At 42.8% G+C, this 17,800-nt stretch overlaps 1 protein-coding gene across 1 annotated transcript; it reads left to right on the forward strand.

Moving 5' to 3' along the window:
• The first annotated feature begins 131 nt into the window (after positions 1 to 131).
• MetRS-m (Methionyl-tRNA synthetase, mitochondrial) lies at positions 132 to 17,376 on the forward strand. The gene is made up of 13 exons (XM_075682098.1): positions 132 to 290; positions 412 to 533; positions 687 to 758; positions 835 to 921; positions 1,010 to 1,138; positions 3,237 to 3,342; positions 3,429 to 3,565; positions 5,324 to 5,433; positions 13,191 to 13,290; positions 13,384 to 13,495; positions 14,297 to 14,482; positions 16,379 to 16,623; positions 17,142 to 17,376. Exons 1-13 carry the CDS (start codon positions 239 to 241, stop codon positions 17,259 to 17,261), a joined length of 1,578 nt encoding a protein of 525 aa, XP_075538213.1. The 5' UTR covers positions 132 to 238; the 3' UTR covers positions 17,262 to 17,376.
• Positions 17,377 to 17,800: the final 424 nt, after the last annotated feature.

Below are 17,800 nucleotides of genomic sequence, written 5' to 3' on the forward strand. Positions count from 1 at the left end.
TAAATAAAGTAATTGATCACCTACTACTTTCTTCCGTGAATCGCTTGTGTTTGCATCACAAACTAACAAAACCGAAAGTGAAAGTCGACACTAGTGGTAAAGCTGTACTGCGGGCTGTGAAGTTGTCCGCGCTCTTTCGAAGTTATGCGAATTTTTCCATGAATGCCGGCGAGCACGTTTCTCTTGTATTGCGTACTCATGAATTCGTAGTGAATATCCACATTTTCGTTTTGAGCACATGGGGCCGTCCCGGTACTTCATAACAACACCTATATTTTACGTCAATTCAGGTGCGGCGGAGCGCGGCTAATGCACTTTTCCGTTTCACAGACGCTCAACATATATTGCAAAGTCGACAGCATTCACCGCCAGTTTTGCATAGGTCACATCGGTTTTCTTTTCTCCTTTTAGGACCTCATATTGGTCACCATCACACAGTCGTCTTGGCAGACGCCCTTCACAGGCTGCACAGGTTGTTGAATCCTAGACAAGAAACAATATTCTCAACTGGGACGGACGAGCATGGTCTAAAGGTAAGTGTAGCGTGCAGAGAAGTCAAGGACCGAAACTAAAAGACCGCCGCGAAAATGTTTAAGTCCCACCTTCGTGACAACATTGGCAAGCTTTCCATGCTTGTATTTGTCGCCACTTCTTAAATCTCCTTTTTGCTCGGCTTTATTTTAAAGATCCAGCAAGCGGCGTCAAGGGCAAAGCAAGATGAACTGACATTCTGCAATGGAATTTCAAAACAGTTCAAGGTACACACGTTGTGGCACGGCCTTTTTATTCCAAGACCTTCTTTCCTGCTACTTCACATGTCGTAACAATTTACAGGATCTGTTTGACAACACCGGCATCACATATACGGACTACGTTCGCACAACAGAGGATCGACACAAAAAGTGTGTCGAACACTTTTGGGTATGCGAAATGAAATCATCAGAAAGCGTAGTGCAAGACATGTTGCAGACGAATGGGTGACCTAAAGGCACGTTTTCACATTTTGCAGAAAACGCTGCAGGAAAAGGGGTGGATATACACGGGAGTATACAAAGGCTGGTATTCGACACAAGATGAACTCTTCCTGTCTGAATCAGAGGTGACGGAAGTAAAAGGTGCCGACGGCACTGCGCAAAAGGTGAGAAGCAGCTCGCGCTTTCGAAAATGACCTTGGCTGGACATTTTGAATGGCAGGTGCTTACCTCCTGTCTTGTAGACTAGTTGAATGCGCAGGGTGCTGCAGGTGTCGGCAATATGTAAAGGTGCTGGGCAGCTGGTAAAAGCTTCCTGCCTGTGGCAACGTAGTATGATGGTGTGATATGATGAGTTAAACGTTTAACAACCCGTTGGAGCCATGGTGTTTGTCTCTTTCCAAGGTAATGCTAATGTAGAGCATCCATGCTGCTCAGCAGTGGCTGGCACAGCAAATGATCTGCATGCTGCAAAACTTCAATGTAGTTCCATGCCGCCACTGTTGTCTCATAGAAGCCTCATATCCATGTAGTATGACTCAGTGGGGTGCATTATGTGCACGCAACTCAATTGTACAAGTTCTCTTGCGTTGAATGAAATATGTGCAACAAATAAGTGTATTGTGCCTCTAGGGTATGTGCTCTCCTGCTGTATGTGCCTTCATGTATCTCCAAGGAGCATTGTACTTGTGCAGCAATGTTTCTGTAGGTGTGAACAAAATCATTAAGCTAAATACACAATGCAATTTACTTCTAATGATAAAGCACTTAAAGATACATCACTAATTACGGCCAGCCAACTTAGGATTACCGTATTTTTCTTACTATAGTCTACGGGCTATACAAGCTTAAAAGTTGAAATTTCACAAGGTGCAGACTGTAAAAGACTTTATTTATTTGGATTGCAGGTGCACTTGAAAAGAGCGAGGCCTGTCTGCACTTGCAAATTTTTCCTGGGCTAAATCACATAGCCAAGTTAACTCTACAATGATTGTCGTGGTGCCCTAGCAATATTTCCAGCTCATACTGGTAGCTCATAATATAGAAGCACATGCGCAGTACCTTGTTGCAAGATGCACAACACATTTATATGCAACTGCATATATGCATAAAACACAAGAACAGTTGTGATGGCACCAAAAAGACGAAGAGCCTTGACAGCATTGTTCTAGCTCAGTGAAGTCTAGCATGGACAAGAACTAAAGATTCTGAAGGCAGTGAAGACATCGAGAAGCCAATCATGAAGTCCAACATGTTTGACTTGTTCCCCTGTTCTGGCAGCTTCGATGAGAGGGATTTGGACGGCTTTTAGAAGCGATCAGTATATGCAGTCTAATAGAGGACCTGTAGGCCTTTACTGGCCGACAATAAAAATTTTGCTTACCTTTTGTTTACCGGATGCAGACAAGCTAAGAGACCCAGTTTCAGTCGAGGTTTGTCCCTGTAAACTATACAGTGGGCGTGGAGTTTAAGCTTTTTGCTTGAAGCCTAAGTTGACCCCTGTGGACTATACATCGGGTGCATCTGAAAAATATGTTATGCAAAAATATACTATGCACAATCATCAGATTATTGTAATTAATTGAATAGATATTTGAGAGTATTTTGCAGAGAAAGCTACTTTACTTCTTTAACGAATGGGCATAGAATAAACTGACGCAATGAAATACTGCCAAGGGACTGGTGACAGTATGAGTTTGAGTCCTTGTAGATGTGAGTGGATGCTGTAATTTAGCGCTTCATGCGCTTCCAAGGACATGCTAGCATGTGTGCAATGCCTGTATACTACATAATGCTCTTTTCAGGCTGTGCCACCTACTGTGGCATGGTGCACAAATCGCAGGCTTTCATCAGCGTGTGCCACTCAGAAAACCAGAAGGCACAAGTTTGTACAATGGCTTAAATGCTACAATTGATGGTTCATTGTTTTCGTGCCTTGCCTTCCACTGAGTGGCTTCTTTGGTGCTAGATTATGGTTTTGCACACAGGACACATAACTGAGCTGACTTGCTTTTTTTCGCTCTGGACCTTGTCAAGATACAGAGTACAAACAGAACTTGCCTTAGATAATCAACAGGTGTTTATTGGAGGTTGTTACAACATTTGTCCTGACTTAATAAATGCTGGACAGATTGATTAAATTTGTTGTATTGTCAGTTGACTGTGTTGTACGTATATGTCAGTATGTTGCCTGAAGCTGCAACCTATGTTAATATGCCGTGTATGCCAATGCTGTGTAGCCTAATGCAGTATTCATCACCTTAGATCAGCGTCGAATCTGGGCACCCAGTAGAATGGATGGAAGAGAAGAACTATTTGTTTCGTTTGTCCCAGTCCCAAGGAGACTTGCTGCACTGGTTGAAGTCTTCAGGTAAACAAAAGCTTGTCATTTTCTTTTGCCAAAATGTGCTCACATGCAGCCATTCCCCCCATCCCCCCCCACCCCTAATTTTTCAGAAGGTTTAGTGAAGCCTGCAAAGTTTCAAAAACTTCTTATGCACTGGATTGATGCTGGCCTTCAAGACCTATCTGTATCCAGACAGAGCACACGAGTTCACTGGGGTATTCGCGTGCCCGAGGACAGTTCACAAACAGTAAGTTAAGTTGTTTCTTGCTTTTAAGGTAGCACTGCTGTAATAAATAGAAAGAAGCCATTACATTTCATCAAAAGTATGTGTGTTGTGGTAGTGGTAGTTCCTGCCTCTTTTTTCCTCTGTGCATTGTAAGGCATTGTGACCCTCTTAAGCGCTTGGATTGATGTCGAGATGGTGCTGTCATTTGGATAATCAATATTCTGGGTGATCAGCTCCATGTTCAATATAAATCAGGTGCTTTCTCATATTTAACTTCATTTATATATTTTATACTTACTTGTTATAAAGCATTCTGTTTCTGTGACAGTATGCAGACGATCATTTCATGTTAGATTGGCAGCCTTCAATACTATTTTGAGCCATGTCTGTACATATCGGCAGCTTTCTCCAGTAAAATGACAACTTTGTGCTACCGAACATGATGTGCGCATGATAGAAGATGGTGCAATAGCACAGTGATATTTTTTCATATGGCAAATATGAGAGATGGCAAGTGTTGTAAGTTGTTCTTTTCCTACTTAAGTGGCCTTTTTTTGTAGTTTTGCATTAGCAGCCATGTAGTTTGCATAAAACATGTGCCTCCAGTGGGTAAAGGTCTTGAAATTTGAAATGTCTACATTACTTGTTCATGTAGTCTAGAAGCGTGATTATGCCTTCGCAATTACACATATACTTGAGCTTTAGTAAAACTTTGTGCGGTGGTACTCACATTCAGTTTTGTAACATTTTTGCAAAGCAGCACCTGTGGTGCTCTTTGTCCCTATCCATAGCATATGCATTTCCTGCAGCAGGCAACAGGGCAACACCATTAAAAAAAAAAAAGCAGGGATAAGCTGGTTTCCCCCTTTTGAAAATTGCTGTTTTTAGCACTGCACCACAAATGTTGCTGCTACACGCAATTAATTGTAGGAGGTGCCTGTAATGAGGCATTGCCACATAACTCTCCACCAACCACATTCTATGATTCATTAAGTATGTCAGGTGGCCGAGACTGCTCAAGTGAGCTGAGAATGTGGGAAACCACATAGTAAGAGGTTGCACGAACTGGCTTTTCTGAAATTTTCCTTACTGCAGCCATCTTTTAGCATTACTGTAAACAGTCTAAACAGCACAAGAAAAACAAGGACAGAGACACAAGAAAGATGACACTGGCAATGAGTCTCAGTTGGGTTTAACTCACTGCAAACATGCATATGCCAGAATACATCTTATATATGTGTTTTGCATTGGGGGAAAAAAAAATAGAAAAAGAAGGAAGGACTTATCCGATGATCCACTGCGGCAATGAAGTGGCTGTGGTGTTTTGCTGCTACCCACGAAATTGTAGGTTTGATTCTCGGCTGCTGCAGCTACATTTTTCTGGGAGCAGAGGGCAAAAATGCTCGTGTAGTAAGAGTCCGGTGTGTACTGAATAACTACACTTGGTTAGAAAGATCACTCCACTATGACATCACTCACCATCCCTGTGCTGATTTTTGATGTTCAATACCATGAATGAATGAAACAATCATTTTGAGTAGAATCTGCCTTCTGCTTGTTGCTGTTGTGAGTGTGCAAAGAATTTGGAACCATTCATACTTGATCTAATATTTTTTTGCCATTCTACAATTCAAGTTGAAATTTGATTATGCATTTGTGTACTGTCAGCCTTTACTTTTGTATGTTGTCATGTTGCTTGCAGAGGAGGAATATTACATTTTATACTCAATAACTGAAATTGAATTAAATGAAAATCTGATGAGGCTGTTTTATTTTCAGATTTACGTGTGGCTGGATGCGCTAGTCAACTACCTCACAATTAGTGGTTATCCGGACAAAAATCACATGTGGCCTCCAGACTGCCATGTTATAGGAAAAGATATTCTCAAGTATGCATGGCTGTTTTTATGCTTTGTAGCTGGGATAAAAATCAGACACGTTACTGTGTCTATAATGTTGTTCTTAAACATTTAACCTTCTCCTTGCAATAGAATTGTCAAAAGAAGTCAATATCTGTTGGATGCAGGCACTAATAATAAGTTCTGTTGTAGGGGCGTATGAATATTTGAAATGTTCTAATATTACAGCATATTATATTTCTGTTCGCATTTGATTCGTAAATTAAATATTTGAAAGCTTTCGAATGTTCGGTTGGATACGAATCTTAGAATCAAAGAGTGTGTGTTGCTGGCTGTGCGGGAGCAAACACAGTTCTTATCCTTTCTTTATATCTAGTTTAAGAATATTGGGACAATTTTATGCTAAATTTTCCCCGCAGGGGCATCTGCGTCTACAGGCGTTTGGTGTGTTGCACCACCACGTACCCAAGCACACGAGGGCTGGACTTTCCCACGTGTTTTTGTGCGTGGCTTAGCCGTGTCTGGGGAAAGTGGGATCCTGGGGGTTGAGCCAGTGCTGGGTGTTTGGACCTTTAAGGCCCCCCGGCGGAGGCAACACACCTCTTTGGCCTCTGCTTCACACAGATGGCACCTGTAGATTGACCCGCCTGGCGGAAATCGGCAGTCACCTTTTCCTCTCCTCCTCTTCAATGTTCGTCTTTCTCTCAATTTTAATATTGCCCGTCCTCTCCACTTCTCACTTCAAGCTTTCTGGGTGGCAAGGGTTAACTTTGTGTTGGTAGCCAACCTTGGGTATACTGCATTTGGTTATAGCAATGGCGTATAGCTGACGTTTGCAAGACCTGTCTTTCCAGGTCTTGCAGCGTCCCCTTGTTGGGCTTCACAGTGGGTGGCTGGCGTTGCTGCCGAACAATTTGTCTTTACATATGGAAAGCTCATTCCCCCCACTCCCTGATTGTCCTCAGAGGCGAGGGCACACCGAAGAAGTTTTAAAGTTTTTTGGCTGAAACATTGACAGTTTTCCACGATTTCATGTAATACATTCAGAGAAAAAAGAAAAGGCAGTGAGAATGATTTCGCCTTTTCTGGTTCCAAAGCCACTTACTGAAGGTTTTGGTCCAGGTTATAAAGTCTCCAATTTGGCAAGCAGCGATCTATTTTTAGAACTCCATAAAAAGAAACACGAAAAACTGCAATCTAGTGTCATTCAGGAATCTCCCAGTGACGGTCACACCGAACCACACAATGATTACTACCCACAGATTCATTTCCAATGCTGATCTCATGGAGCTGACTGAAGCACCACGAGTTCAAAATGTGATCAATGTGAAGAGAATTAAGATGAGGCGCGATGGCAAGGAGATCGAAACAAAGTATTAAGTGTGCTACCCAAGACAATTTAGGCTGGGTACATGAAGATCTGGATCAGACTGTACATTCCCAATCCCTTCTGATGCTTTAATTGCCAAAGATTTGGCCGCAGTTCACAGAACTGCTGAGGCTGCCAGACTTGTGCTAAATGTAGTGCCCAAGAACACCCATCTGACAATTGCGAGAATACTCCACACTGCGTGAATTGTGATGGAGAGCACGCCGCATACTTGTGGTCCTGCCCATCCTGGGAAAAGGTAAAAGAAACAGTAACTATCAAAGTCATGGAAATCATATCGTTCAAAGAGGCACGCAGGCGGGTATCCTACCTGCCAAATAGCTTTGTCGAAGTGGCGCATCAGGGGGCAGTGTCACAACGGCCTCCGGTGGCTGTCCGACCCACACGAAGTGAGCCGGCAGTGATGCCATCCGCAGCCCCGGCAAGTGCGGCTAGCGCTGCTCCTCCGTCCCAGCAGAAGAGGCCATCTACCTCCGGAATGGTGGCCTCAAAAGTTTAGTCTACCGAGACGAGGCCTTCACTTAAATGCAGCACTCACAAGAGCGCATGTCCAGGGCCTCACAAAAGGCGATGGACACAACAACCAGCCAGAAGGCGCCGCCAGCGCCTAAGGAGCGACGAGATTCTCGCGATGGCTCAAAAAAAAAAAAAAAAAAAAAAAAAAAAAACCACCGCATCACAGCGCTCGAAAAGCGCTCTGTGAGCTAACTCGTCTTCCTAAACACACAGCACCAAAACCATTTTCAACATGGATGCACAAATAGTACACTGTAATGTTAGAGGCCTCCTCCACAATTTCAATGACATCTCATTGATCAATCTCAATGTCAATCTCAATCTCAAGAACTTCTACATAAGTATAGTCCAAAGATGCTGTGCATTTAAAAAACACACCTTAAACATACACAAACTAATTTTCTCCGACAGTACACTATTTTTCACAATGACCACGATGACGCTATCATGTCGTCTGGGGGTATGGCTATCATAGTTGACAAAGGTGTCGCCTGCCGGGGATAAAAACTCCGTATGCCCCTAGAGGCAGTTGCTGTCTGAGGGGTATTGTTTAACAAGCTAGTCACTATCAGCTCTATATATATGCCTCCGAATTTACCAACTTCAAAGAACCGAATTTCAAAATTATGTAGATGAACTTCCAGTGCAATACATAGTCGGCGACTTAAATGCACATAACACTTTGTGGGGAGGCTCTTGTTGTGATGCAAGAGGTCGCCTAATTGAAAACTTTCTCGTTTCCTCAGGAGCATGTATACTTAATAAGAAAGAGCCAACTTACTACAGTGTGGCACATAACACATACTCATCCATAGACTTAAAGTGTATATCGTGTACACTAATTTAATATCTGGAGTGCTCCGTTTTAAAGGACCCCTTCGGGAGCGACCACTTTCCAATTATGTTAAACCTAACGAAACAGGATGGGTGCTCGCCACATTTTCCTCAATGGCATGTGGACTCGACCAACTGGGAACTGTTTCGAGAGTTGATGTATTTAAGCGGAGATGACATTGCTAGTTTTAATATAGAGGACGCTGTGGCATATCTAACAGGTTTTATTATTAATGCTGCAACTACATGCATCAGGCAAACTAACGGACTGGCAAATAAATGTCAGATCCCATGGTAGAACGACGAATGTCGGGAAGCACGAAAAAATCGAAATAAAGCTTGGAGGTTGCTTCGCAATTTTCGAACAGCCGAAAACCTTATTAATTTCATACAGGCCAAGTCACAAGGCAGGAGAACACGTTGACGTGCAAAGAGGGAAAGTTCGGATCAGAACATCTCCATTATAAATTTATCCACTGATGAAACAAGAGTATGGAATAGGGTAAATAAGTCGATAGGCTGAGAGTCACATCCCCTACCCTTAGTAAGTATCCAAAATGATAGCCTGGAAAATCAGGCAGATTGTCTAGGCGAACACTTTCAATATGTCTAGAGTGCATCGTACTATACAGAAACATTTCTAAGACTGAAAGAACACAAAGAGTGGCATACCCTAAACCGCAAACGTTCATCGAGTGATGCTTAGAATTGCTCATTTACTTTGGCTGAACTTAAGGCGTCTCACGCTTGCTGCAACAACTCGGTGCCAGGTGGCGATCATACCATGTATGACAGACAGACAGACAGACAAGAAACTTTAATTGGTCTTAAGGGACTACGTTGTCATAGTCGCGGGCCGCACCTGCGCCGGGGGCGGAAGACCGTGATCTTCAGCCCTGTCGCAGGCCCTTTGGACAGCCCGAAGCTGGACTTGAAGGTCGTCGCTCTTGACAGCTTCATCCCAGTCTTCTTGCCTGTTGAAAGGCGAGTGGCGCAATGCAGAACATTGCCACAGCATGTGGTTCAAGGTGGACCGTTCCTCGCCGCAGTCTGGGCAGCGGGGATCCACACCCGGAGTGTAGTGGCGCAGCCTATACCATGTATGAAAAAATTAGGTGCCCACACCCTGAAACACTGAAAACGCTCCTATCTCTTTTCAATGCCATGTGGGCGGAGGGGTGTATTTCTTTGTCATGAAACGAAGCTATAGTCATCCCAGTACTTAAACAAGGGAAAGACCTGGCCTTAGCCAGCATCTACAGGCCAACAGCGCTAACATGCTGTCTGTGCAAAGTTTTTGAAAAAATAGTAAACCGGCCCTTAATCTGCTTCCTAGAAAGTAACAACAAACTAGACCCCCTTCAGTGTGGTTTCAGAGAGGGAAGGTCGACAAAAGACCACCTTGTCTGCATTGAGGCAAACATCAGAGATATGTTTATTCATAAGAAGTTTTTATTTTCAGTATTTCTGGACCTAGGGAAAGCGTACGACACGACATGGCAATTCAGGATCCTCCGCGATCTTTCCGCGATGGGAGTCCATGAGAACATGTCAAACACAATTGAAAGCCATCTGTCTAACGACACTTTTCATGTAAAAGTAGGCAGTGCTTTATCTAAACCTTTCACCCAAAACACTGGTGGCAAGGGGGCATATTACCTGGTTGCACACTCTTTATTGTAAAAATGAACAGCCTGCATACAGTGGTTCCACGTGCAATGTTTTATTCTATGTATGTCAATGATGTGCAAGTAAGTTTAAAATCATGCAATATTGCTATCTGCGAATGACAAATGCAGCTTGGAATAAAGAAAATGTCTAAGTGGGTGGATTAGAGTGGCTTCAAAATAATCACCCCAAAAGTACCTGCATACTTTTCTCAAACAAGAGAGGAGTAGCACCACTGCCTAGTATTGTGATCAAGGGAGACCAACTCTCTATGAGCAACCAATGTAAATTCCTGGGAATCACTTTAGACTCTAAGCTCACATTTATTTCCGATATTCAAAATGTGAGAATGAAACGCCTTAACCTTCTAAAGCTTCTGGCATATACAGCATGGGGTAGTGATCAAAAGTGCCTTGTGAACTTATGTAACAGTCTTGTCTGCTCCCGCCTTGATTACGGACCTATAATTAATAATTCTGCAACACCAAGTACATTAAATATCCTAGTGCATTAAATGTCCACCATCTGAGTATCCGTCTCGCCACTGGTGCTTTCAGGACAAGTCCAATCCAGAGCCTCAACGTAGTCAAATCAGTGGTCACTTCATCTGCAGTGGTCATACAGTGGTTTTACATATTTTCTGAGAGGACAGACCAACATTGAACATCCTTCTTATTGAACCATAAACGATATGGCCACTGCTATGCTCTTCCGTAACCGACATTTAGTGAGGAAGCCGTTCGCTTTGTTTGTGAGGAACCTCATTGAGAAAATGGGTGTTACAGTTCTTGAACATTGTCCTAAGCTACTCCTACCGCTGCAGTCCCTGCCACAGATCTGAAGCCTTTCTTACGAAGGAAACTGCGAAACCACTGGCAACGCTTGTGGGACGCGGAAACAAATAATAAGCTGCATGTGATAAAGCCAAAGTTAAGTTTCTGGCCCTCCGCAACAAAGGCACACCGAACAGATGCCCTATTCTGTCGTCTCAGAATAGGACACACATTTGGCACCCATAATTTTATACTAACTGGAAATCAACCTCCAACCTGTGGTAGATGCATGTAGAGGCTGACCGTCCTCCATGACCTCCTGGAGTGTCAGGAGGCCGAATCTGAGAGAAAAAGACATTTTTCCCTATCATACCAGCAGTGCATCCCTCTTCATCCTGTCCTGTAATGTTTCTCGGTCCAGAACCATTTTTTGGTACCAACACAGTCCTAGGTTTCCTGAAAGGCGTTGTCTTACATGTTATTAGTCCCATACATTCGTAGCGCTTCCTCTCTTCAGAGGATTCCGCTGCAATAGCAGTATTGTGTAGCACATGCCTCCAGGCCCTTGTGTTTCAAGGGCTCTGATGACGCAGTAGTGCTGTGGCCAATGTTTACATCTGACATTTCAATGCACTTTGAGGGTCATAGTACATGTCATTAGTCATTGCCGTAATCTTACTACACATAGATTTTACACACTTCACAGCGGCTATTTTTAGGCCCCTTTACAGTCATGTCACATCAACTTCATAGAACTCATCACTCCACTGCAAAGTCACTAACACTGGAATGGCGCTTTTTAGCCATAGCTAGCTCTTGCGCAACTAAAAACCACACATTAATTCATTCATTGTGCTAAATTTTGCGATGATTTCGTGCTGCTAGCGAAACTTTGCCTGTAAAGCACACTTAGCCGCTAAAGGTCTAAATTTACGAGAAAGCCAGCCTCTCAGTAGCAAAGGGCGTGGGTCTGCGGACAGAGAGGGTGCACTTTTTTTTTTTTTTTTGCAGCGCCACTCCAAATTCTGAGCTTCTTGCTTGACAGAAAGTGCGATGAGTGAAGACTGGCACAGGGTCAAATGCCTCCGATTTTATGGGCATTTGATGCTGTGTAATCAGGCACAAGCTGACGAGGACAGCTAGTGGGAAATAGAGACTGAATTTTTCAAGTTAACATAAGCCATATGCGCAATGTCTTAGTATAATGGCTTTCTAGTCTATTTCTTTAATATTGACAATGTAATTGCAATATTCCAAAATGATAAATTAACTTGCTAATAAATGCATGTGCTTATCATTATTCAATTCGATGTTCGAAGCTAAGTATTCGTATTTGATTCGTATTTGAAAATTTTGGTATTCGAACACCCCTACTGTTTAGGTATCACACAGTTCAGATAGTTTACTCCATTTATTTGATTCCAGCACCTTGAAACTCTCCTTAATTTTTTCTGAAGTGTAAAAATACATTGAATTTCTTTGCAGACCTGTAACATTTGTGGATGTACCGCTTTGGTGGCAAGCTATTTCACTCATTCGCTCTCAATACATTTGATGGCTCTAGATACTAAGGACTTTCTGTTCGGTTGATTTTCACTTGACATAGTTCATGTGTGAATAGGGGCATGCATATTCCAGCAAGGAGTTGTGTAAAAAAAAAGGGAACTATAGTGAAGTGGCCTTTTACTATAACCCTAACACTATAGGGACGAGGTAACAGCCGACAATGCTAAACATGTGTAATAGTAGGCCTCTCTGTCTGGTTTTGTGGAAGATTCTGCTCCCATGTATTAAAAGAGAAAAAAAGAAATGGTTTTGTGGCGACATGTAAGAGCGTGGGGCTCATGATTGTGAGGTCACGAGTTTGAATTGCATCTTCGGCAATTTTTGTTAGTTTGTTTGAGATGCTGCCGCATTATTGCTTTCGCCGTCTGACTTCTGCAGTACTTTTTATTTTGTCCTATGCTTCACCACCACACCTGTTAAGAAGGGCTCCTGCCAAGGCTTGTGAACCGACCCGCTACATAGGCCAGGAAGATGGCGTAGATCCTTTGGCAGATGCCGCTTTAGTGGCGGCAGGCCAATGGATAATGATACATTGTTACATTGTTACTGTGTGCCACAGTGAGACAGGTGAAACACTTGAATAGTGATACTGTGTGTGTGCACATAACATACAATGGAATAAAAAGGGGTCCCCTCACTTTTTTAGCAACTACACAGTGCAGGGGTCTGTAGTAGTAGTGTATAGACTATTATGATGGGGCCCCGTTACCGCAGTGAGTGCCAAGTAAATAACACTCTATCTCTATACGTAGCATTGCGATTATTACTTGTTTGATGGAATATAACTCTGGATTTTTTTTTTAAAGCTTTCCTCAAGCTTAATATTTACCTCTTGTAAACCAAAGTCGATGTGGTTGTGTAGGTTGTGCTTACCACAAAGCAACAAGATTAACGGTAGCCCGTGATGTGCAGAAACTTAAAGCTGTTTTCACTAATAAAAGAAATCTGTTCTTTTCTTGCTTAAACACCATCTTAAACATAAGCTTATTTAGCAAACTCCGACAGAAGTACTCATACAACAGTTGTCTTGTTTTGACCAGGTTTCATGGCATTTACTGGCCTGCCTTTCTAATGGCAGCCGGGTTGGAGCCTCCCCGTAGCATCTTGTGTCATTCACACTGGACTGTGAATGATGAGAAGGTGAATATGCTGGCACTTCTCTCTTCCTTGTTCCTTTGTTCATGCGTGATTGGGCTTGTAGGTAAAATTGTGCGTATGCTCTGTGCTTTTCAGATGTCGAAAAGCAAAGGGAACATTGTTTGTCCTTACAAGAAAGTCGACAAGTATACAGCCGATGGAATCCGCTACTTTTTGCTCAAGGAGGGTGTACCACATTCTGACGGCAGTAAGTTCAGAATGAATTTTTGCTGGATCCCGAGAAGTATAGTATAGTGTCTGCAAAGAATATAGTTTCCAAGGCCCTGTCAGCTTGTAAATGCGCAAGCCCCATGGTGAAACAGATTACAAGTACAGCTTATGATATACTGCTGGATTTTTTTTTCTATTTTCTCGTGTTATAGGAAGATTGAATCCTATGAGGATAGGAGAATGTATATTAGTTTGGGTACTTTTGGTCTTGTGTAAATAAAGCTAGTCTTGTGCATGGCTTTATACCTGGTGCAGGGACATGCAATAAAAACATGCCTTATTGCTCTACTACATCTGGTTCTTTGCGGCCACTTTATACATGGTAATAGTTCTGCATTAGTTTTACATGAGTGATCTTATCCTATAGCAAAGCAAATCACTGCATAAGGTATTGTGCCTGCATTTGCATGATAATGAAATAGGTGCACTAAAACACTGCAATACTTCTGCCTTGGCTATCTTGAAGCAATTTTTTGATGCATTTTTAAATTGTTCTGTTTAGTGAGATTGAGAAAGAGATATGTAGGAATATAAGTTTGTTGAAACTTTATTAATTCCCTCAGCAGGCTATGTTTACAAAATTTCTGGTCTACAGCTTCCAACCGCAGGAAACAATTCTTTCATTGTGAGAAATACTTTTCTGCGTGTTTCTACTCCTACAATATAATGGGTTCAGTGTGAATGTGCAAGCAGTGAGTTTCATGTCTCGCGATTTAGAGGCTCGACTAGTGTGAGTCAGAGTTGAGTTGTATCACTTTTATTCTCAATTTTTGTCTAGATTTTAACAACACAAAGGTACAGTGCCTGCTGAATGCTGAGCTGGCCGACACTTTAGGGAACCTCCTCAGCAGATGTACAGCGCCCCTCGTGAACAAGCATCAGATATTTCCAGCGTACGACGTGGAGTCCTTTGAAAGTTATGCTGAGGGACAGAAAATCCTCAATCAGCTCCATGACCTTGCAGGTAACCTATTTGACTGCTTTAAATATAGCAGTTTAGTTTAGACTCTGGGCAAGGGTTTCCTTCACTGTTGTGGATGTTGCTGTCAACATGCATGCAGTAAGGGAGCAGGCTGTGTATATTTAGTTGTAGTTTATGGAGTAAAGCTGTGGCTAGGGTGTGTGGTTCCAGCTAGAAAAAAAACTGCAACAAGAGAGGGGATCCAATTTATGATGCCAAAGTGGGCACATTCTCTTGGTTCTATCCTGTACATGCATAAATACAGGTCACAGAAAGTCTAATCAAAGAAAGTGAAGAAACAGATACTAAAATGGAGTACTAGAACAACCGGTTTAGCACAGTGTTCTCATGAATTGAAAAAAAATTTTGGCTAATGTATTTCTACTCTTGCTAAAGGCAGACTAGTTCATTGGTTGCTCCATTTCATTCTTGATTGTTTTTTGTTTATTTACTTTTCTTCACTGCAGGCCTACATTTTATGCCTTAGGCAGGAGTGGGAACAGAAGTGCATACATTGCAATGAGACAAACATATTCTAAGCAAAACAGTAAACATACGAGTAGAAAACAATTATTGCTTATACTTTTGTTTGTTTTTTTCATGATGAGGGTTCTTCAGAAATGTGCAAAGTGGAAAAGAAAAGCTGATGTCTTGGTGAAAGTAACACAACCCTTTAAAAAAATAGTGCTAAAAAGCACTTTTTTTTATTGAGGGGGCTGTGCATTTGAAAAAGAATTCATTGTATTCTAGGGACTGAAACTAGCATAAATACTTTTCTGGTGCACTCATTCTGTCAAGTGAGTCAACCAAGAGGCCAGTAGGTGGTAGAGGGAGGACAAATTAATAGAAAACTCAGGGTACTGAAAGGAGGTGCTGCCAGCTTTGGTCTCAGACTGGACAAATTTAGCTTTATGTGCAATGTTTTCTTTCTGAAGAACTTGCATATAAGTTCCATTTCTGGTCACTTGGTCAATACTCTGGTCAATTGTATACGGGTTTCCGTTTTAGGTTTATGCTGCTTTCAGATGGTTCTCAACTTTTCCTTCCATATATTCTTTTAAATACCTCCTACTGCCTCATTCGCAGCCCATTGGTCATTGTGTGTTTGTGCCATTTATCATAACTACGACAACAAATGATTTGTTAAAACAAAAGGCCATGTAAATGGTGAACCACGGGTTAGGAGTGTACGTGTCCATGTGAAAGAATGCTGGAGCTCGTCATATTACACTGAGTGAAGTGTACGTAGAAGCTACTTTGCTGTGCTCGTGACTCACTGACCAGGCACACGGGGAATGGCAAATACACATATCCATTGCTCCACAAAAGCAAATGCACAGAACTGTTACCCAGAGAACCATGGAATGTCCTGCAAACTTGAAATTATCTCTTTTACACTCAAAATGATGTTTTAACTGGGAAACTCGCACCTGAGCACGTGTATATGATGCCTCTGCACCACACTGAAATTTAGTCGGAACTACAGCCAGTCGCAGGTGTTGCACGCGTGGCCGCCGAAATCTGCCTTCCAACATAGAGGAACGCTCTCCCCGGGGTGTTAAATTATATCAATTACTTAAACCATAACATTTTCGTGTGATGAAGCATAACACATGTATCAGTGTACCACACTGTAAACTACAATTTGTGGAGAACTATAAAATGAATTCAGGGTTTGCTGATATAATACTATAAGAGTGTTTGTGCCTGCATAACTGATACCTTGCCATGTTGTTCCATATAGGTGCTTATGTAGGGGCAGTACTCATATTTTAGTTGCGAGTGCTGCGGCTGTGTCTTCTTGTTTGCTCTGTCTTCCCCGAGGTGGAGAAGTATGGGCCAGCTTGAATGTCATTTCGGTGCAACTCTTCTTGTTCATCCATTCTTGCCACGTGGTAGACAAGGTGAAGGACAAGTACCTGGAAGGCAATATATACCAAGGCATCGACGAGGTGATGGCTGTGCTGCGGCAGACCAATGCGCTCGTCCAGGACGCCAAACCCTGGGAACTGGCTAAGACCGACTCTGGCGAAATGCGGCTGAATGCTGTTCTGCACGTCGCGCTTGAGGTGCTTCGTGTGTCGGCCATCGTGCTGCAGCCAGTCATCCCTGTGCTTGCGGCCAGGATCCTTGACAAGTTGCAGGTAGTACATCTCTTGCTTTGTAGTGCTGCAGTTGCCACAGCATATCAAACACTGATGTGCATAGGTCGACATACTCACTCATGGGCATGGATCCGGGACCTCAAAGAGGTTCGATGTAATTCTAACGCATTTCTGTTGCACTTAGTGCTAAGTTGTCACTGTCTTTGTTTCTCATTTGTTTCTTATCTGGCAGTAACTGCTGCGTGGCGGCGTCCGAGCCAGTCACGCAGGGCGGAAAGATTGGCTAATGTAGTAGGTCATTTAGAAATGTGGCCCTAGAATAGCGCCCTGTAGTAACTTGTGTAACATCATTTTTCTTTGCTGTGCTTCTAACAGTGCATGCGGTACTTGCAAACATGCCAAATCGATTCTGCTTTCCCGGTACTTTGTCCGCTTTCCTCCCATTCACGTGTCCTCACACCGCTGCTTATCAATGTTCAGACTTGATCTGTGTGCTATGCACTTAAATACATTCCTATTATCAGGCTTTCCATGCAGGCTCGTTTGTTTTCGTGCAGGTGCCTGCCGGAGAGCGATTCTGGGCAGATGCCCAGTCACCAGCTCTCAACCCAAGGCCACTGACTACAGACCGTACTCACGTATTCTCGAGGCTAAAGGTGCAGTCGGCAACAGCTTAGCACGATCATCCCTAGGTTCTTTTCTTCGTGCCTTCTTAGGTCTAACGCAGGCTTTTCGGTAATATATGGCTTACAATGAAATAAATACTAAGCCTGTTTCCAAGTTACACCTGCACGACTTGGTATTAATGGAGCTGGTGTACGCCATGTAATTATGTAATATGATATATTCTGTGCAATTAAATGCCACACTATACAGTCACTGCTGTGCAAATAAAAACATACAACGAAACAACTGATGATGTGTGTGTTCAAGTGGGTGAAGAAGTCAGGGAAGTGCCTTTTTATTCTCTTCAGCTGCCTCTCGCATTCTGTTTCTACATGTGTGACATTGTCATTATTGATTGAGGCATATGGACAAAGAAGGAACATTTTCATTGATGAAACTGTCTCGGCCACTGGCACTGTTGTCATCTCGGCGTTGCAGGTCACGATCAAGTTCAAAGTGCCCCACATAATGGGAATGATCTCTACGGCCACAGAACCGGTTGCCTTACGCCCTGCTGTTAATTACGTTGTGCAAGCATGACCTCGATAAT

The sequence above is a fragment of the Dermacentor variabilis genome, chromosome 2, assembly GCF_050947875.1.
Source record: "Dermacentor variabilis isolate Ectoservices chromosome 2, ASM5094787v1, whole genome shotgun sequence".
Classification (NCBI taxonomy): domain Eukaryota; kingdom Metazoa; phylum Arthropoda; class Arachnida; order Ixodida; family Ixodidae; genus Dermacentor; species Dermacentor variabilis.